At 37.4% G+C, this 22,508-nt stretch overlaps 1 protein-coding gene across 3 annotated transcripts; it reads right to left on the reverse strand.

Moving 5' to 3' along the window:
- Window positions 1-152: 152 nt before the first annotated feature.
- Window positions 153-22,254, reverse strand: PSD1 (phosphatidylserine decarboxylase 1). 3 transcript variants are annotated; one of them, XM_088895818.1, is made up of 13 exons: window positions 20,836-21,140; window positions 18,768-20,675; window positions 18,531-18,619; window positions 17,592-17,645; window positions 17,399-17,464; window positions 7,324-7,384; window positions 6,150-6,259; window positions 5,801-6,051; window positions 4,031-4,137; window positions 3,497-3,564; window positions 2,095-2,172; window positions 1,303-1,425; window positions 153-633 (listed from the first exon to the last, which is right to left on the reverse strand). In XM_088895818.1, exons 2-13 carry the CDS (start codon window positions 18,916-18,918, stop codon window positions 469-471), a joined length of 1,323 nt encoding a protein of 440 aa, XP_088751944.1. In that variant the 5' UTR covers window positions 18,919-20,675; window positions 20,836-21,140; the 3' UTR covers window positions 153-468. The 3 variants fall into 3 exon arrangements, with proteins under 3 accessions (XP_088751944.1, XP_088751945.1, XP_088751946.1); XM_088895819.1 differs by lacking the exons at window positions 18,768-20,675; window positions 20,836-21,140 and adding an exon at window positions 21,930-22,254; XM_088895820.1 differs by lacking the exon at window positions 18,768-20,675 and having other exon boundaries at window positions 278-633.
- Between the last annotated feature and the right edge of the window lie 254 nt (window positions 22,255-22,508).

Consider the following 22,508-nt stretch of genomic DNA (forward strand, 5'->3'; position numbering starts at 1 on the left):
AAACTTGATTCGAAAAAAAAAACAAAAAAAAAAAAACGAATATTTATCCATTGGTTTCGTTTATGTATTAATATTATATATTATCAAATAAAATGAATTGAAAATATCTTGTACAAGTCTAGAACCTATAACTCTTCAGTAACCATACGATATACAAACCAATTTTACTAATAGATTATATTATGTAATAAAAGCGTACATACTCAAATATTTACCGAATTCGACGAGAATGACTCCATATTCGATCCAATCACCCTTGCATGGATTCAAATTCCAATTTAGACAAACAGAAACCATTTATAGCCCTACGTGGGAAGTGAATTCAGTGATGCGAGTGAAATGTGTTGGTCCATAGAAGATACCACATTCTGAACCAAGTGTGATAAGTTAGCAGAGCTATCAGCTCAACGATCCATCGGTATTTGTACCAACAACTGATAATTCAACTAGACAATATTCATGGCATTACTACCTTTCAGACCACCTACCCAGAGCTTCCCCCATACGAATTTTATCCCCACGACTGACGCAGAACTTGAATTCTGATGAGGAGGTGTCATCATTTTGGAGAGATTTCGATACAGGAGCTTGGAAAACAAGCACTACAGTAGATCCCATATTGAATGCTGCCATCTGAGAATATTAAAGCATATTCAAGTTAAAGAGTACAGGAACAGCACAACAAAAGCAGTAACGGTAAGTAGAAAGCAGAATACAAGCTCCATGTGTGAAAGCACCTAAAGTCTAACAATCTAGAGTGCAAGTCTAAATGGATGGCAGAGACTGATTATAGATTACATGTAAAAAACATTTTTCCATCTAATCTTTCAATTCTTCAATGGATCTCGTTCATAAAATACAAAAAAAAAAAAAAAAAAAAACTCGTTCACCACAAAAAAATTAGTGAAAAAGCCTCTGTAGATTGAAGCAATCATGAGTTGCCCACATTTTAAATCATTTTCTTGTTTTCTATTGAAGTACATTACTCTTTAGGCTGTGTTTGGTTGCAGTGCAAATTTATTTGCACTAGTACAAATGCATAGGAATGCAAATGTAAAAAATGCAAATTCTTGTTTAATTTTGTTTTGGATTTTACTTTATTCTGCTTCATGTCTTAATTTACTTCATTTGTACTGCAATCAAACAAAATAAGCTAAAATTTGAAACAAAAATAGGTCAGAATTTACACTCAAATAATTTGCACTTCCATGGCTTTGCATCAGTACAAATTTATTTGCATTGCAACCAAACACAGCCTTGGAATTTAGATTCTGAAAAACATGATCTAAGTGCATTCCTAACCTCTTCACCCTTCTTGAGCATCACACCAACACCTTCAGGTTCATAGACACGTTCATCCGGGGGATCTGAGTGCAGAAACTTTTTTCTTGGTCTGTTTGTTCGCAGATCTGGTTCAATGACAAGCTGCCAAGTGCAAGCATAGACTTGGGTCATCAACTTATCGGCAAGAATAAAAAATCCAAGTATAATAAAGATTCGTATAAATCTGTAATGGTCTATATGCCTGCAAAGTACATCTGCAAGTTAGTAGACTTTGTCCCATACAACTAGTCCTGATTAGATATTCCTTCAGGCTAAGTAGCAGACAGAAACACAGGAAAGCACTCCATGTGAAAACAACATTTGAAGTTAACGAAACAATAGAAAAAGAGATGAGGCATACAAAGGAAAACTTAGCATTCAATCTCATCACATAGCCCAGAAAACAGCTCTGGTTTTAGACAGCTTTGAAATGTGAAAATTTGGTCACTAAGTCTCAAGGATTGGGAAAAGGAGATTATGGGACCGGAACGGAAGAAAATATTTAGTCATTTTTTGTTTCTTTTTTTTTCTTTTCTTTTCTTTCTTTCTTTCTTTCTTTCTTTCTTTATTTTTTTTTTGGGGGGGGATAGAAAAAAGAAGAAATGAGTAGTTGAGAGGATTCCACCCTAGATAGTAGAAATATGTAATTCTGATTTTTTTAAAGCACTTCATTATAATAAAATTGACTTCTTGTCAGTGCAAATATGAGCTTAAGAAAGAACTTAGCATAACACAAGCAGAAAAATAAAAGGAACTCAGCAGGTAATAAACCTCAATAGATCCAGTATTTGTTGCACCAATTGCTGCAATTGCCATAAACCCTTGGGCCCATTGACCTTCAAGAACAACCTGATGGCAAGAAGAACATATAGATGTGATCATGATACCAATGATTTTCCATTAAAACAATGTAAGCTAATATTGCTCCACTAAACTGTACTGAATTGATTGAACGCAAAAAGTTGAATTACTAGAAAGTATACCAAAATATAGCCCAAGAAGACTCTAAGATGCTGGTGTCTTTATAAAAGAAAGAAAGAAGAAAAAAAAGAACACTCTACATTAAATATCAAATCCATATAAAACATCAGATCTATACAGAACTTAATTCTACATGCCTTTCCAATCATAAGGGCCATCACCCAATCCTAGCCCTGGCTATCTGGGGACTTGGGAGGAATAGACTGGAGACAAACCTAACCTTTGGGATTTTTTGACATGGCCACTCTCAGATTCGAACCTGAGTTCTCATGCTTGTCAACCTGAGATACCATATGTCTTATCAACTGTAATAAACAAAAAGACATGTTTCTGACACAGCTCAAATTGTATCCCACCTACATGGATTAATAGATAGAATCATTTGCCCTAGGGTCACATATCCCATTAAGAATGATGGTCTAATAAGTAAATCTTTCCTCACTACCTGAACCCAGGTTCCTTTCAACCTTCTCCTTGTCACTTTGAACCTTCAACATGCACAACTTGACTGGTACATTCATTAGTAATTGTTTCACTTGAACAAACCATCACATTATGTTTTCCTCTATTTTATCACCAGTGGGTGTTACTGATCAATTCTTGCAAATTATCATTTCTGATTTTATCTTCTCCCCGTTTTCCTAGTCATCTATCCCAAATAATCATATGATTGACATTGCACAGAAGCATCCACATATAAATGAATGGAGGATCCACTTTTACCATTCAGCTTAGCTAGCTCAACTTAAAAAACTCTTAAGTGAAAAAGGAACAGTCAATCATTTCCAGAAAGATAACGTGTGACTTCAAATCACTGTGACTATATTGCAACTCCTTAATTAAAAACTTGTACCAAGTGACTTCTTGAATGCACACATTGTCTATTCAAAAAAGAAAAAAAAAATCCACCTCATTGAAATCTCAAAGGAGAGAAAAATAAATGGCTTCTCCAATGCATCATATGGTTGAATAGACTAGCTGCCTCCAGAGACTGCACTTGGTGATTTGAGATTTGTCTAAGAAATTAATCACCAGATACACTAGGAAAATGTTTTATCATTTATTATGTTCTTTGACTATACTATTCAATAAAAAAAAAGTGTCTTATTAATTTTGATTATGCCGATTGCCTCTTCTTCCAAGACCCAAAACCAATTCTAAACATCCACACATGCTAAACAAATTGTCTTACCCTTTCATTCTCCACATAGAGGTTTCTGATTGTTCGTGTGGCACGTTCATTCAAAGGGAAAAGGTGACCTGCAACAAATTATTAATACACTTGATAAAATGGTATTCGACCTTCATAGAATAAAAATATATGATATTATAATTGGTTAAGCAAAATTAACAAAAGAAATAACTTCCAGAATATAAAGGTTTTATGTTCTTTTGTCAACGTTTCTATAAGATTGATAAACATAGAAATGACCCAAGTTTGCAGCATAAAGTTTTAAACAAGTAACATTTACCACAAGTAATTGCATCTACTCGTAGATTTTATTTTTGAAGATAAATAAAGAAGAAAATTTATTAAGAAAGGAGCAAGCAAGATACAAATGCAGGTGATGAGCAATCACCCTGAAGAAAGAAGCAAAAAACTACGCAACCTTCCAACCCTCCAACTCCCAAAAAAAAAGGAAAAAAAAAACAAAACAAAACTTCAACAAGAGATAAAATACCTGTGGATCAATGATATGTAGTTTCAAAAACACAGAAAAATTACCTGAGAAATGGCGGCGAATAAAAACATGCCAATCAACAGGAGAGTGTACTCGATGATAGTCCCCAGGCTTCAAATATATCACACAGTAAAACAAACCCTTCATTGGGCTGTAACAAAATATAAAAATGTACATGAAACAATTAAGCATTATCAAACGTCTTCATAGGTTGCAGTGAACATAGTTCAAAAGTCTAGAAACACTTTAATACTTGGAATAACAAACTATCAGAGGCTCAGAACTAAGTTACCAATAAAAAACAATTAATCAGAGCTTAAAACAGTTGCATATCAATGATGCTGAAAAAGGAAATGAGAAAATACACTATTGTAAAGTCTCAATATTTCAGATTGAGAATCTAGAGATTCATGTATGAGTGAAGCATGAATTAACACATCTAAAGTGAAGACATTAAAAAGAGCAACAATTGCACCATCTCAAATGCTTAAGATCTTATCTTACTTTTCTTTTCTCTTTTTTTATCTTACATATTTTTTAGATCCTGAGAATTACAAACAGGCATTTAAACTTTAGAATGTAAAGTGCAACTTGATCACAGTACCATCTATCTCAACCAACCATAGAATCTATGGCTACTCACAATTTGCAATTTTAAATTTCAACTTTAGCATAATCCAGCCAAGAGTTTCTCTCAGTAACTAGGCATATCTAATCAGCAGATTTATGGAGGTCCCTTTCCTAATTTACTTGAAAATTAAAGCAGTATTATATAAAACTTATAGTATAATAGCTGAACCACATGATGTTTCTTGTCTTAAAACTTATCAGGCAACTTTACTAATCAAGAACTGATCAAGAACAATGTGATGTATTTCTGCCATTTCATACTTGGGTGTCAAGAATGGAAGCACTTAAAAATACCTGATACAATGAAAAGATTTACAATCAATCCCCAGTAAAACAATAAGAATATACACAGTATGATCGGATCATTAAATTCATGATGACTGTGTTATCTGCACAATGCAAGTATGGAGTCAATATGTTTATCATCCACATCACATTTGGAGATCTCCTTGAAGATTTGGATTTACTTTCTCCATATTTTTGGTTATTAATGGGTGACCCACTCAACTATTGAAGCTTTGTCCTGGCATTTCTGATGAAGGTGTTCAAGTTCAAGAGGATAGTTCCATAGAACTTGCTTCCAATTAACTTGGGAAAACCCCTTTTCCCAAAATTATATCTGTTGGAGAACCCACTCCGACGTGTTTGATGACAGAAGCTGATATATTGAGCAAGTAAGCAAGGATTTTGGGGCTATTATTTGTTTGGTAATTTATGCTAAAGGAGATTGAAGGAACCCATATCATGTATGTAGGAAAAATAGGGTAAAAAAACCATATTCTTAAGCCATCTTTAAAATATATGGAACCATGTACCCTGCCACTACTTAGTGTCCATTTAAGTTTTTGTTCATGGGGTTTTTCCTCTTCATTTATGCATCTTTTTTTTTTGAATAAGTGCATCTTTTGTACATAGCATCTCTGTATATTGTAACTATACTTGATACCCATCTAAGTTTCCTTCCCATCTTGCCTTTTTAATTTACAAGGTATTACATAAAATATTTAGACATTAAACGACAAAAGATCCAACAATCCAATAAAAAACAAGGGGGAAGACATCATGTTCTCCATGATAGTCACATTAACATGTTCTCATAGATCACAAGTTTCTACACTCTGTATTTGGGGAGTGAAGAATGTGAACAAATATTTAGGAACAGAAAATTAATGACTTTCCATTACCATGCTGGTTCAGGATTCCTCCTTCTAGGTGAAGCCAATGAGATTCGCCACCATGATTTTTTACTTGCTTCTTTTGTATTCTTCTGTTTGTTACTTTCACCATGTGTATCCTCTTGGACATTCATAGGAAGGAATGTACTTTCACCAAGAAGAGAAGAAACTGAATAAGAGAAACCTTTGACTTGCTCAATCATTGCACCCAATTCTTTCAGTTCACCTAATCTCAAAATGGTACCATCTACAGGACTGACCTATTTCATTAACAAATTGTAGCATCAGTCAGCAATATTACATGATTTAGAAAAGAAGCAACACCAATAAGAAGTTGCAGGAGCTGGTTACCAGTTACCAGACAATGAGGATCAGGGTCTATAGGCCTGCAGCCTGCTTTAAGTGTGCGAACAAAAAAATCCTGCAATGATGCATATTCATCCAAAGGTAAAGCCGCTTCTTCTAAATCTGCAATGAAGAACACAAGCATACTTTGATATCACAAATGAAACATGCAAAACAGAAAAAGGCTGGATATTCTGCTACCACATGCCTCAAGAATTCTCCAAGGTCAAGCCAACATCCTTGTTACCAAACCAATTGTAAAATAAATGTGAAAGTAGTAAAAGGAGCTTCATATTTTAAATCCATTTGGAACACAAGGTTTTATAATAACGTGGCTATTTGAACAAAGATTAATGAGTACTAGGTCAAATTATTCGGACATTAACTCCCTTACAGTAGAACCTTTCCCTTTTATGAGAGTAATGTTTGCATTGATATGCACAAGGGGTCATGCTTAATTGATGACTAGAAAGCAGAGGCAAGATAAGTTTTATCATTGAAATAACAAGGTAATTTCTGAGATACCATTTGCAAACTGAACTTTGTAAGTTGTAAGTAGATCTTACTAAAGTCTCAAATCATTAAGTATTGTTACCAAAAAGAGACTAAGTATTGTCTGCAAGATATAAAGAATTTTGTATAAGAAAAGGTTGCTTGGCAGAATTTGTTTAGGACATAGCACATTGGTCCCATTAGAGCTTGGAATTACTTTCATGGTTGAAGTTGAATGCCCACCCTCTTGTGGAACCCTAAAATTTCAAGGTGCACAGCTGTCACTATAGAACACCTCAAAACTAAGAAATCTCCCAATGCTGGCATTAGGACAGAAAGGATAATCTGAAAGAAACAACAACTGAATTCTGAAAGTCCTTTATTGTTATGTTCCTGTGCCATGATTTCTGGAGATTGGCATACCAGACACCTCAGAACACATAAATTGGCATTCATGACAAGTTCCACAGTAACAGTGCAGGTAACTTGCACACACTAATCCATTTTGAGAGGTGGACAGTATCCTCTAAGAAAGCCTGCCATAAATTGGAGAAAAATAATCATACTGTTCATTCTTTATTTTAATTTACTCCATTATATTGTATTTTAGCTTAGCATATAAATCAAGACAAGGCACAACATAATAACCATAGCTTCTTATTATTGATGTAAAAAAAAAAATCAAACAACAATACTTGAATGAAATGCCCGTGCCCAGCCTTTGTAGATTAAAGGACGCAAAGGAACAGGAATTTCCTGAAAACCAGAATTTAGCAGGTAAAACATTAGTGAACACAAAGTGAAACACATTAGAGTTCAAATTTAATTACAAGACAAATGACAATAACTGTAGAGGGAGGATATGTGAAACCACACATAAGAAAAACAATAAGAATCAAGAAAAAAAATCATACAAGAAGAAACAGAACTCAAAATTTAAAGCAAATGGAAATTTAACTATCCAGTAGAAAAAAAACAGCAGCAATATATTACCCACAGGTGCAGAGATGTTGATCAACTAGACCAGGCCTTATTTCAACTACTTCAGAGATCAGACTTGTCTCAATCTTGTCAGACTTGGACCAGATTGGACAGTTTGATTATTCAAGTTCAAACCAACCCTAGTTAAATCATAACAAACTAGGACCTTAGGTGTTTTCCTAACTATAAAGAGCTCCTTATAAGCTTTCATTTCAATAATAAATTACTACTAACTAGATCCAGAAACATAATAAAGTTTCTTAGCTGGCTTTTCCTTGCCTTGCCACTTACTGGGCCATCCATATGTTCCAACTTCCTAAATAAAATGATAAAAAGTAAAATCATATCCCATACAAGAAAAGATTCAATTGCTGAAAATATAGGCTTGTCTTGATGGGATCTAGCCTCTGAAGAGTTTCATGTCCAAGAACTTAGAGATTTAATGGTCAAAAAAGAAAAAAAAAAAGGAGAAAAAGGAGCTGAGAGAAGTAAACTTCTATTTGAACAAGAATTAACATCAAAATTATCTTAAATGCTATATCACAGTACCCCAGGTCATGATGCTAGGCATTACACTCAAGCACTAAGTCTCCAAAGGAGCTACTTTTCCTTCAAAATAACTTACTAGTACAATATTGGCCTGTATGTGACTGCTAAAGCAACTAAATTGTCAAGAATATAAAGCCCTCAATTGGGGAGAGATCAGAAAACTTATTGGCTATTCTACAATCATCTACTGCCCCTTCCCAAGAGGAAACTGTGGCAACGGATCTCCATTTATTGAGGAAATTAGACTCTATGTTTGGCCCAATAGAGATGGAGGGTTACTATGTGCCGGCAGTAGTCCAACCAGAGAAGCAAACACTACCATGGCTGAAATGACGGCACTCTGTTTTAATCTTGGGATTGTTGTATCGGAAAGCCCTCTCCTAATAGAAATAGAATATCTTTCAATGCAATTAGGTGAGGTAAAAGCTCTGTAATAATACCATGGATATTGTCTGACTCGGTTACTTGCTTAATTAAATCAGATAAATTCTAGCCTCCTGCCATACTATTTTGAGATGAACTCCAACTGAGCTAAATCGAGTGGCATACAACTTAGCACGAGGGGGGGGGCGGGGATGGCACAACTTTGCAATGGGCTCGTTCTTTTCTTTTGTTTAATATGCATCTTGGACATCTCTTTTTTGCAATTGGTTATTTCATCAACGAAATTTTTTTGATTGTTATTCACAGTGCCTATAATAGATCACTTAAATAGTAAGGGAATGCAGATTTAGAATCACAGCCCTATGTGCACCATCTATTTCTCTTAGGAGTGCAAATGGATTGGAAAGTTGGGCATATTTAAATCAATTTGATTTGTTAATATCCAAATTGAAATTGAATCATATCCATCAGATTTAGAATGGGCTCACACTTGACTCGGATGCTGAATACCATTAATAAATTAAACTAAAAATAATTAAAATATTATAATGTCATTAATAAAATAAACTAAAAATGAATTCAATGTTGTATATCATGAATAAAGTGACTTGAAAATAACCTTTACGAGACTTGAACATATGACACTTTAGTAAACATAAAACATTCAACCAGCTATACTAATCGAAAGTGGATATATATTGATTTTATGTGATATAAGTACTAGTGTAGAAGTTGAAATATTATTGGATTGTGGTATATCCATATTTGAACTTGATGAGGTATATTTGGTCGGCCCACTGGATCTTGACAGGTGGCATTCACTAGGGGCATTTTCGACAGATGGTAGTTTCATAAGAGAATTCGGGTAATTCCCACCCTTAGCGATTGTGGAGCACTTAATGCGGGTGCACGTCCTAGGCGCATTTACTCCTGAGCCACTAATGTGGGGTAGTGGTTGTCCGATGCCTCTCTAAGTCCCCCTATGTGACCGCGATATACGGGACGGTTACACGTCGTACATTACTCCCCACCTAGGTGACTCCTACAATAAAAGGGGCACTACTGTTAGAGGTACACACATACTTGAGCTATCACTTAAACTCTTGTGGTGACCTTGGGATTCCTTTGAGCTCTCGGCTAACTTGACCGTCAGAGTACTCATTCCTAGGAACACTCTCAGGGCCTTTGACGTCTTTTCATTCTTAGCAAGTGAGGCCCGCAGCCCTCGGACCTAGGAAATTACTCCACTGCCCTCGACTCCAGATTTGGCAGCATCAAAACTAATTATAAACATATTTAACTTCAATTGTTTTGATTAGATCCAATTCAAATTTGAATTCGAACAAACATACAATTTCTAGCTCAATTTCTCTCGTGCACTTATTTTTAGGGCTGCAAGTCGGATCTGGTTAGGTTGGGTCGACATTGACCCTAACCCAACTTGAGCTAGTGAACCCCCCCCCACACACACACACACCAAAACCCTAAAACTTCAAGTTGGGTTGGGTTCGGGTTGGCCCGACTTCACTACTTCCTTTTGCCAAATGTTCTTATTTCCTAGACTCAAGGGTTAAAGATAATTCAATTTTAACATTATTATGCATAAAAGAACATAGTTATCATGTTTTAAAAAAAACTTGCCTATAACTTTAAATGCATAAATGCATGCATACATATATACATAAAAGAGAATAATTGCAATGAAAATAATATATGAACACATACATATCATAGTTGTCAAGGCGACAAGGCGCCCTTGGAGGCTGGCCTCGCCTAACCACCAAGCAGTTTTCTATAGCGCGTTATAAAAAACTTTTATTTTCATAATTTTTTTAGGTTATAATTATAAAATAGACACTTTTAAACTAAAATATTCATTGTGTGCGTTTATATACTAATTTCTTTTTATTATTTTTGTTGACAGGTGTATTATATGTACTGTACACAGGTTTAGTACCTGCAGGGGTATTTTTGTAATTTTGTAGACCTATTGTGTTGTACGGCCAGTATAGTATAAATACAATGCTTCACTCGACTGAAGTAGTTCTTTTTTAGGCCTTAACTCAGTTGCCTCTTCTTCTTCTTCTTCCTTCCTCCTTTCTTCTTCTCCTTCTTCTCTTACTATCAGAGCAGGACCGTCCAGGCCTGGAAAACAACCAGTTGAGGTCTCTCTCCACTGTTGCGTAGAAGCTATAGTCCTGATGCTCGAAGACAAGAAAGAGGAAGCATTCTCTAGTGCTGCTGCTAGTCTCCACTGCCAAGTAGGGTTCTGCTACAAGAAGGCTGACTGTTCAACTTCCTAGTGCAGAAAAGGGTTCTGCTACAAGTTTTTTTCTTCTTCAGCCTTAGGTGCTGGTAACTGGAGTTGCTCGGCTTAGAAGACTGTAGAAAACCATCCCAAATGTACGAAGGAAGGTTCTGATCTGAAGAAAAGTTTGAGTCCATGACTGTACTGCCTATTCACAGTTCGGGTGACCTAGGTACTGAACTAATTTTTGTTTCTGTTTATGGTTCTCTTCTTGTACGATTGTTGATGTCCCAAAATCTGAGTAGGGACTGTCCCCCTTCCTCCGATTGTGTGTTGCTCTATTCAGCTCTCTAAGGGACTGTTGATGAACCCTAGACCCTAAGTGACTGTTCGGCTGCCCTGGAAAGTGGATATCATCCGATTAGGTGTGGTGAACCACCACTCGTATTGCTGTTCCTACTGGTTTTTTTTCAGCCGAGAAGTTGTATTAAAGTTGTAAAACTGTAGGTCATTCAGACCTGGTTACACTGCAAGTGCAATTCGTATATTGTTCTGTGGACTCCTACACAGTGTAGGTCATACAACCTTGTACTGCAGCTGCAGTGTTTATGCTTGGTTCTCTGTGAAACTGAAAATCTACAAGTGCCTAGTTGTGGACTGTAGCAGCTCTGTAAGGCAGTGTGCCTTTGGTTGTGTACTTCTAAACCTAGAATCATGAATAGTGAAGATTCAGCTACATCCGGAATCTCCACAATGCTGAACGGAATGAGTGGGAATAGTGACCTATCCTTCCCTATGGCTGTTGTTCCTCTTGATGGGTTAAACTACCTAGAGTGGTCAAGGGGGATCAAGCTATACATAACTGCAAGGGGAAAAATAGGCTACATAAATGGAAGAATCAAAGAACCACCTTCTGGAAATGCAGAACATGATAGATGGGATCAGGAGAACGGTATGGTTATGTCTTGGCTTTTGATCTCCATGCAACCGCAAATAAGGAAGAACTTCATGTGGGCTGAAACTGCAACTGAGATCTGGGAACAGGCAAAATCCACATATTCTGAACTTCGACACTATGCCAAGATTTATCAACTGCAAGCAGCTTCATCTACTTGTAAACAGGGGGAGAGGAGTTTATCAGTTTATTACTCTGACTTGACAACTATTTGGAAGGAGTTGGACCATTACCAGAATATTGATTGGAAGTGTGATGAAGATGCAAAATTGTACAAGAAACTTGTCTCACAGCAAAGGGTGTTTACCTTTTTACATGGTCTCAATCCTATCTATGAATCCATCAGAGTACAAATTCTAAGTTCTAAGGATCTTCCTTCAATTCAGGAGGTCTATGCTCTTGTCAAGTTTGAAGAGAGCAGAAGAAACTTGATGAACAACACCGGAGGGGATGCAATTGTGTTGGCGGCAAAGGGGGGTTCCTCTACTAGTGGTGGACCTTCTTCCAAGAGAGGGGATAACCAGAAGAAAGCAGAAGATAAGGAAAAATTGTGGTGCACTAATTGTCAGAAGCCCCGACACACCAAAGATACTTGTTGGGATCTCCATGGGAAACCAAAGTGGGCTCAGGATTTACCTAAGAAACAAGGCTCAGATGTAATTAGAAGACCCGGGCAACAAGGTACCAAGAAACACCACATGGCCAATATGATTACTCGGGAGAATCAGCCCTCCACTTCTACTGTGACTCAAACACCACATGACCAACATAGCTACTCTGGATCTGACCCAAGGGAGGATATTGTAAACTCCTTCCGTGACCATTTGGAACTTTATGGTAGAGCAATTCGCCAGATGGATGCTCCTCCCACCACCTCTTTTGCATCCACATCAAGTAATCCTGCCACAACTTTCCACATTGCTTCTCACGACCTTGACTCTCCATGGATCATTGATTCTGGAGCGTTATGTCCACTTGCTTTCAAACTTATCACCCTCTTTCCGAAAGAGATAAAGTGAGACTAGCTGATGGATCATACACTTCCATAACTGGTCAAGGAACTCTCTCTCTTCCCCTCGGCCTTACTCTTTCTAATGTTCTTCATGTTCCAAAATTGCCTATGAATTTGTTTTCAGTTAGTAGTGTTACAAATTCCTTAAACTGTTTGGTGACTTTTTTCCCTTCCTATTGTGTGAGATTCAGGATCTGGCCTCGGGGAGGACGATTGGTAGGGGACGTATGGTTGATGGACTCTATATGCTGGAGAATACGGCTGGCCTTCATGTTACAGAGTCTATGAGTCAGTTCAGAAAGAGTAAAATGCTGGGTCATTTGTCTTTTGAGTCCTTGAAAGTTGTTTTCCCAAAACTGTGTAAGTCTGTGTCTGTTTCTAATATTTCTTGTCAAACGTGTCAGTTGAGCAAGCATTGTAGAACTCAATTTCCTCAAAGAAATAGTAAATCTGAGTTTCCTTTTCACATTGTGCATAAAGATGTGTGAGGCCCTATTACTTTACCTTCTGAGAGTGGCTACAAGTATTTCATTACCTTCATTGACGATTATTCCAGAAACACTTGGGTATATCCAATGCGAACCCGTGAGGAGGTACCAAAAATTATCCAAGATTTTCAGCGGATGGTCTTCACCCAATTTCAGACCGAAATCCAAATATTTCAATCAGACAATGCAAAAGAATTTTTTCATAGTGACCTCACGGAGTTCTTTGCTTCACATGGCTCACTTCACCGGAGCTCTTGTGCCCGCACGCCACAACAAAATGGTGTGGCTGAACGGAAGAACTGACACCTTCTTGAAGTGACACGGGGTTTACTACTCCACATGAATGTTCCCAAACAATTTTGGCTTGAGGTCGTCATTTGTTCTACATACCTCATTAACCGAATGCCCTCTCGTTGGTTAGAGTACAAAGCCCCACATCAACTTCTCTTTCCTAAGGCCCCTCTTCTTTCTATTCCTCCTCGTGTTTTTGGTTGTCGGTGCTTTGTCCAAAACCTATCTCTCACCCAGGGGAAATTGGACTCTCGTGCTATCCCCGTGCATATTTCTTGGCTACTCATTCTCTCAGAAAGGGTATCGTTGCTTTGATCCTGTTTCTCAGAAATTCTATGTCTCCATGGATGTTACCTTCTTTGAGGATGAGCCCTTCTTTCCTGTTTCTCCTCAGGGGGAGTGTAGGCATGAGGAGAAACTGGTTCAACTTCCTCCTTTTCCTACTCCTTCTCCTTCTCCCCCTTCTCCTTTTGATCCTCCACCTTTTCGTGTTTTTTCTCGTCGTCATAAAGGCCAACCAAGTTCAAGAGCTGTGGAGAATCCAAAAGCCGTACCTCAAATGCCATCAAATTCCTTAGGGGAAGATCATACTCACTCAGGTAACTTGACTCCCAACCTCCCTGTTGCTAATGATCTTGACCTTCCCATTGCCAATAGGAAAGGTGTTAGGTCGTGCACCACTAAACACCCCATTTCCAACTTTGTTTCCTATGAGAACATCTCACATTCATTTCATGCTTTTCTTACCTCCATTGATAGTATCCCTATTCCCAAGAATGTGGCAGAAGCTCTCTCAGTACCAGAATGGACGAAGGCCATGAAGGAAGAAATTGATGCTCTTCATAAGAATGGCACGTGGGAACTTGTTGATCCCCCTAAGGGAAAGGATCCAGTTGGATGTAAATGGGTGTTCACTGTTAAGTATAGGGCTGATGGAACCGTGGAGAGGTATAAAGCTCGTTTAGTGGCAAAGGGTTTTACTCAAGTATATGGGGTTGATTATGCAGAAACCTTTGCCCCTGTTGCCAAATTGGACTCTATTAGAGTCCTTTTTTCTCTTGCTGCCAATCTAAATCGGGATCTACATCAGCTTGACATCAAGAATGCCTTCTTGAATGGTGACATTGAAGAGGAAGTTTATATGGTTCAACCCCCCGGTTTTTTGGATCAAGGAAGTGAACAAAAGGTGTGCAAGTTGAAAAAGTCTTTATATGGACTGAAGCAATCACCAAGAGCTTGGTTCAACAGATTTCATACTACAGTTCAGCAGAGGGGATACAAGCAATGTCAGTCAAATCACACACTGTTTGTAAAAAGAGTAGAAGGTAAAATGGCTGCCCTAATAGTATATGTGGATGACGTAATTGTTACTGGTGACTGGAAGGATGAAATTCAAAGTTTGAAAGACTTCCTTACCACTCAGTTCGAAGTGAAAGATCTAGGACCTGCCAAATACTTCCTTGGAATTGAGGTTGCCCGATCAAAAAAGGATATCTTCATCTCCCAAAGGAAATATGTCCTAGATTTGCTTAAGGACACTGGAAAGATTGGGACTAAACCAGCTAACTCTCCCATTGACCCCAACCATAAGTTAAGTGACAGCCAAGGCGAACCTCTTAAGGATGTGAAGCAATTTCAAAGGCTTGTAGGGAGATTGTTGTAGCTCTATATGACTCGTCCAGACATAGCATATGCTGTTGATGTCCTCAGCCAGTTCATGCATGCACCTAGGTCCACTCATCTTGAAGCAGCAGAGAGAATACTGTGGTATCTTAAGAAGTTCCCGGGTGCTGACTTATTATTCCAGAAACATGGACATTTGAGAGTTGAAATTTACACAGATGCAGATTGGGTTGGATCTCAAAGTGACAGAAGGTCTACTAGTGGTTACTGCACCTTTGTAGGAGGGAACCTTGTTACTTGGAGGAGTAAGAAGCAAACCGTGGTAGCTAGATCCAGTGTTGAAGCTGAGTACCGTGCAATGGCACACGGAGTAGCTGAAGGTATGTGGATAAAGAATTTATTGGGAGAGTTGGGTTTTCCAGTTGATAAACCCATGACTCTACTCTATGACAACAAGGCAGGTATAAGTATCGTTGCCAACCCGGTACTACATGATAGAACAAAGCATATTGAAGTTGACAAGCACTTTATCAGAGAGAAAATCATCACAGGCAAAGTATACTCCATACATCAACTCTGAAGACCAACTAGCAGACATCTTTACAAAAGGGCTAAACCATTCCAGACACCAAGGTCTTAGTGACAAGTTGGGCATGATTGATATCTATGCCCCAACTTGAGAGGGAGTGTTGACAGGTGTATTATATGTATTGTATACAGGTTTAGTACCCACAGGGGTATTTTTGTAATTTTGTAGACCCATTGTGTTGTACGGCCAGTATAGTATAAATACAATGCTTCACTCGACTGAAGTAGTTCTTTTTGAGGCCTTAACTCAGTTGCCTCTTCTTCTTATTCTTCTTCCTTCCTCCTTTCTTCTTCTCCTTCTTCTTCTCCTGCTCAACAATTTTATTATTTGTTAGGGTTTAATCAACACAAACATTGCTAAATGCTGTATTAAACCCTCAAAGACTTCAAAACCTGAACCAATAAGTAAGGAAGAACATATAAAATGTTGTCCAATCAAAACATTATTTTCTTTTTCTTCACTAATTTTGTGTGTTTATATACTGATTTCTTCTTCCACCTTTTCTTTTCTTCTTTTCCTATAACAAAAATAGGGGTTCAGCCCCTATATTTTTTGAATTTTTTTTCTTTCTTCTTTTTCTTCTCATGAATATGTTGGATTATGTTGATTTTCAGGAAATATGGTTATGGAACCTAGGGAACTACCCTAGGTTACATGTTTTTCACTTTTTACTTAAAAAAGTCCATCGCCTAGGCGACGACTAGGCGACAAGGCACTCCTCTGTCACCTAGCCTCGCCTTGGCACCTTGAAAACTATGATACATATATACATTCATGGATGCATAGTTGCATATACATATATTATAAATATTTACATACATAAATACATATTCATATAATATTTATACATACAAATATGAAGTTAGGTTGGGTCAAGTTGGTTACGGTCTCAACCCTAACCCAACCTGAAGTTGGGTTCATGCTTTTCAACTCTAACCCTAACCCAAAAACCAACCCAATGTGACCTTTTTGGGGATGGGTTAACAAACCCCGCCCAAGTTGTAGCCCTTCTTATTATCTTTGGGAGTTCCTTATCTCCCTAGTTCAGATATCTTTGAATTTGTCCCTCTTTGATGCGAAGACTATTAGAGACCACTTGGAGAATGTGATTTGTTACTCGGGTCCAGCTCGTGATGACACATCTTATAGAAGATAGAACTGAACTCTTTACAGTCCTTCAAGGCATAACATTAGTCTACTCACATTAGCTATATATTTCAAAGATACTGGAATAATATTTCAAGCATTGCAAAACTTGTCAATTCATGGGGGCATCCTTGTCAAAGTGTCATACAACCTAAATTTGTAATTATATACCCGTATCTATTGGAATTTTTCTTGGAGTGTCAAAGGCAAATATAAAACATATTTTGATATGACTAAGTGTCTATTGTTTTAGAAAAAAAATCATATAGATATGCTTCAGATCTTGCATTAATATCACTACATATGAGTCAGCCTTGCTTTTTTTATATATAAACGGTATGCAAAATATATTACTATAGGTGAAAAAACAGATCCATCCTACCAAAAGAATTACATGGTAAATGAGAAAAGAAGGTTGTAGACTACATGAGTCACCAATGTTGTGGTGTTATAAAATGAAAAAAGAGTGAGATTATCATGGATTCATGGGTAAAGTAAACTTACCACACTTGTTATGAAACCCCAAAAGCGTGAAATGGAGCGCAATGGTAGGAGACTCAAGAATCTAGCCTAGAGTTTGCAAGGTAAGAGAACTTTTTATCAGAAGCTACATGGGTTAGCTTACAATAAATAGGCCATGAACAAGATAGAAGCACGAATTTTAGACATTGGGAATTATTAAACAAAGATAGTTTACTTTCACATCAGGTGAAAACTCAAATTCAATTCCCTGCTCCCTTGCCTCTTCAACCTGTCACAGTAAAACAGCTGAACAAATAAGGAATAAGCAGAATATAGACAACACATGAATTAAGCTATATTTACCAGGGTATAGAACAATTGAAAAGTACAGATACAATAACCATGAATTAAGCCATATTTCCCAGTTTCCAAAAAATTTCATTTTCCAAGACTGACAGCCATCTCAAGTTGATTCTTACTTCCTTAACAATTGATTGCATTTCTAGGACAGAGAATTACCACTTGTGACATGCCTGCAGAAGAAAAACTTCCCAAGCAGTGACAACTATAGGAAGGGTATTGGCCACATATAAATCTAGGCAACAAAACCCAGCCATCCGCTAAAAGTAATATGCATTGAGTTGGCAAAAATATGAAAATTCTACTAAACACTGTCCACCTAATTAGTCTGCCAAAGCTTTTACCAAAATAAAAAATAAAAGTCGGCTAAAGAGAAGTCCATCAGATCTTATTTGATTGAGTTACTTCAAATTAAACATTAATAGCAGAATTAAGGAAAAATCTCCAGGTCCCCATGCTAAAAGATTCTTTAGGTTACGTAATGGCACTTAAATAGGGAACATAAATTAAAAGCATTTGATACTGACATTGTTTAGACCTTTAGGGGTGTGAATAATGGTGCAAGGTCATAATTCCGTCTCCTTCCTCTTTCTTTCCTTGTAACTCTAGATGCTCAAGCAATTTAACCCAACAAAAGTTTGTTCCCTCATGTAAAGAAATCTATACTCGTTCGAGAACTGCCTACGCAGTAAAACAACAGTCTCGAATGTCTAAACACTTAATATGAATGTAATGACTACAAGCAAAATGTTATATCAGTAAATAACCTTCTTATCCACATTTTATAGTGACATAATTATACAATTAATAATACCTTCTTGTCATCATAGAGACGCCGAGCATGAAGAATGCCAAGCATAAGCAGAGTAGCCACAGTTGCGCCTGGCACCAGAAAAGAATTACCTGCAAATAGAAGAGTATGGCTTCAACAATAAACCGTGCAATTTGAGACGAAGTAGTTCACGTGCCACAAGAAATCAGAAAATGAAGATGTGACGGAAAACTAATGTATTGAATAATTCCAGATTTAGTGATAGTAGTAGCTTCGCACCGTCGGATCTGCCGGTTCCGCCATTAATAGAAGCTCGACCGATTTGGAGGTTTCTTGCGAACGAATACAAGTAAAGACGGTGAGAACGGAGATGATAGTGCTGCAAACGTTTGGGAAATACGGACCATATCGGAGAAACCCTAAATCTCATATTTCGGAATCGAGTTCAACAAATCACCAGCAGCAATACAGCCAAGCAGGTTAAGCTTTTAGTGGCAGCTGGTGAAGCGGTTAAGGCGGCAAGGCCATAGCCACCTTATCGGTCTCTAGGGCCTTTATTAGGGAAAAATACGGATAAGCTCATTTGATATATCTGAAATCCAGGCCACTTCAGCTTCTTTGTTTTGTTTATGAGGTGGCAATTTCACATCACAATTTTCCTTATCTATATCCATATATATTATACAGGGGTCTCACGTGTAGGTGCAAATATTTTGTGCCTATATTCATTCTAAGATATACATGTGTCTGGACTTCTTTCTCGTTTCTATTTTCTTTATTTGAAAGCTAATTAATTAACCTGTAAAGACTAAAATGATCCTATTGGGGCCCCCTTATTTAGTCTCCCACTCTCTTTCCTCTTTCGTTATTTCTCCCCCTCACAACCCAAAACTTTTCTTTTGCAATCTCATTCTCTCCTCCCTCTCTCTCCCTTCTTGTCTGCTTTCACTCTCCTAATATCGAAAAAGTTGAGTTTAAATGTCATTTTGGGTTTTCTATAGACTGACTTGGATTTTAAAAACCATAGAATGCCACTTAGAATGCTCGGAAACCAAGCATTTTGACTTTGCAACATACGATCAAGTATACAAGTTTAGTGCGGCAACACGTAGACCTGATTAGAAGAAGGGCAATACAGTAGTTGCAACAAGTTCTTCCCTGTTCTCTACTTCTGTTCAATAATGCCAATGTCTTCTTTGCCAATAACTCCCCAGAATCTATTGCTACCATTGCATTAAAAGAGCCTGCCACTAAAGAGATGGTGAGTAGAAATACTAGAAAATCAGGTAAATCAGATGATGAACCACCCTAGCCACCACCCATTCCTCTTCCATCCAAATTGAGTTCCGAGCCGACAGATTTATTGTTTGTAAAACCTAAATCAACTGGTTTGGTAACTCCATATCCATGGCAACTACCGTGAAGAAAGGAGATAAAAAAAAAAAAAAAACATCAATAGCAAGAACAAAAACGACAACAAGAATTTAAATGTAAATTCTAGCCAAAACCCAAGACATAGCTTGAGCCCTCCATCGGGCAAAGGGGGTGCAGCTCCTGAAGACAGTAATGAACCCAAGGTGGAGAAAAAGAACAATAAGGATTTCTTGAGCATGATGAAATGAAACTCTTAATCTAACGGAAAATTGTTAGAGACGAAGAGTTCAGTAAATAGTTCAAACAATAACAAAAGAATTGAACAAAAAAAGGCAGTAAAAAAGAGTGATGAATGGAAAGATCAGACTACCCAAAAAGGTTTGGTGGAAAACATGATACAAAACAGAGGAGTCTAACAGAAAGCATGCCTCCTCCCATACCGTCGAAGCGGACAAAACAGAGGAGTCTAGCAGAAAGCATGCCTCCTCCCATAGAAACGGATTTCATAAATCTGAAATGGGCTTATCCATACTTTCCCTATCGTAAATGGCACAAGCGGCTCAACACTGAACTGAATGGCTTGTTGATTTGTCTTTTAGCGAATAAGTCATTAAGTAGGTTTTTAACGCCGTCGTTGTGGCTGAGTGCTCTCACTCTCTATTGTCACTACCCAAACCCAAACTCAAAATATTTTGGGACAAATTTCTTAAACTACCCTAAGTTATAGGAAATAGAGTAACTATACTCCTACGACTGTTTCATATATCAGACCGAGACCGAGAAGATGTATGATAGATTCAAGTACTCCAGATCCTGTAATCCAAACAAAACTATTGGAATCTCGCCATGAAGGAAATTTGTAGATAAATCGATAGGGGATTGTAATCGAAACCCAATTAATTGGGTTTCCTCTTGTAGTATTTGCAGAAACCCAAATTTCAAGCTCGTAGGTTTTGCTGCTACCGCAACTTACTTGGCTATTGTTGAAATATGAGCTGATGCAGAAACCCAAATTTCTAGCTCGTAGGTTTTGCTGCTGCCGCAACTTACTTGGTGATTGTTGAAATATGAGCTGAGCAGAAACCCAAATTTCAACACCAACAGGGTTTCTAACGGCGAAAAATAAAGGAAAAAGGGTTCAAGGTTTCCTCTGTTTTTGAATCTATCAAAATCACCGCCACCGCTTTAACTTTCAACAACGGCAGTGATTTCTTCCTCTTCCTCCGCCCCCCTTTTCCTCTTTGCTTATCAGGAATTCGCCGGAAAACCAGCTCAACTGAGATAAGAAGGGTAAAAGAAATATATTGACTATTTTATACTCTCAATTATCCAAACCCAAACCCAAACCCAAAATATTTAATATATGGATGACTACTTTATCCACTGCAGGACAAAAAAAAAAAAACAATTGCCAGATCAGCAAAATAAACATGTGGCAGTCGTTTTTCATTATGAAAAAAATCATACATATTAGCCGGCTCAAGCCACTTGGGTTTGGCATTACGTTGAATTAACTTGCCACGTCAGTTTTCTAAAACTCATACCTGGTAATTATGCATGTTAAACGAAATAACACCATTACTGATCTTTCTTTATGACCTATCAGCAAACCTAGCATCTGATCTTTCTATAAAGCACCGCACCGCACCGCACCGCTTGGGGAGCTAATTAGAAAAACAAGTGTTTATTAATAAGTATTTATGAATGTTTAGTGAAAATGTTTCTTTCAAATCGAGTAATATAAGTATTTTGAAAATTATATGATGGGCCAAGAAATGCTTTTGGCTTCTTTAAAACCGACTGTTAGTGTCGGTTTCTAATTGTACTGCAAAACTACTTTGAGTAACTTCTTCGAAACACAGGTGCCCAATCACTATGGCTCTGTCATTAGTTCATTTCAACTTACATACTAAACGGGCGACCTTTTAGGCTCTTACTATTCAAAAGCACATAAAGCATTACAAAGAACTAAGTAAGCACTCCCAAAGGAAGCTAATTTTTCTCCGTCTTTATATCAAAAGATGAAAGCTATATTAAAGATGAAAAGATTAGGATCACAAAACCTACCCCAGTTCATCCATATAAATCGGTCGCAGCAGCGAAGTCCACAGCAACTGAGGAATCCAAAATCCACCCTGATCATCTATTCAAATCAATTTGAATTCCTCCTGTTAGTTCAATTCAACTCTCATAATATTTTACTTTAATTGATTGACGATGATGCAAAGAATCTCAAACTCGTTTATGGCTTGAGAAACAAATCATGCTCAAAGAGCATTCCGAGCAGATCTCACCACTGTCCGGCAGAGAAGCATTTGACAAGCCACTGGTTTGATTCTATAAATGCATCAAAATAACAAAACTATTGCAACTTTGCTGAAACCCTTGTCTGAAGATAGATTCTAACTACACTTCTCAATTTCATCGTTAGTTGCTTCTGTGTATATATATAATCAATATGTGTTATGAGTGGAAAAAAAAAAAAAAAAACAGAAAAAGATGGTAGGAGGAGTAGGTGGCTGCATATTTAACGTACAGATGCATACTTTCTCATACGGAGACAAATTAAGAGATAGTCAGATAGGCACGTGTAATGATTAAAGCAGGAAAGCAAAGAGGATAAATTGGGGTATCGCCAAGTACCCA

This window comes from Nelumbo nucifera, chromosome 1 (genome assembly GCF_055504915.1).
Source record: "Nelumbo nucifera cultivar China Antique chromosome 1, China Antique-T2T, whole genome shotgun sequence".
In the NCBI taxonomy this organism is placed as follows: domain Eukaryota; kingdom Viridiplantae; phylum Streptophyta; class Magnoliopsida; order Proteales; family Nelumbonaceae; genus Nelumbo; species Nelumbo nucifera.

Coding starts and splice junctions, on each gene's coding strand:
- PSD1 (XM_088895818.1), bottom strand. CDS start 18,918: ATGAGATTTAGGGTTTCTCCGATATGGTCCGTATTTCCCAAACGTTTG. Junction 6,052..6,149: donor ACCCTGATCCTCATTGTCTG/GTAACTGGTAAC, acceptor TTAATGAAATAG/GTCAGTCCTGTAGATGGTAC. Junction 634..1,302: donor TGCTCAAGAAGGGTGAAGAG/GTTAGGAATGCA, acceptor TAATATTCTCAG/ATGGCAGCATTCAATATGGG.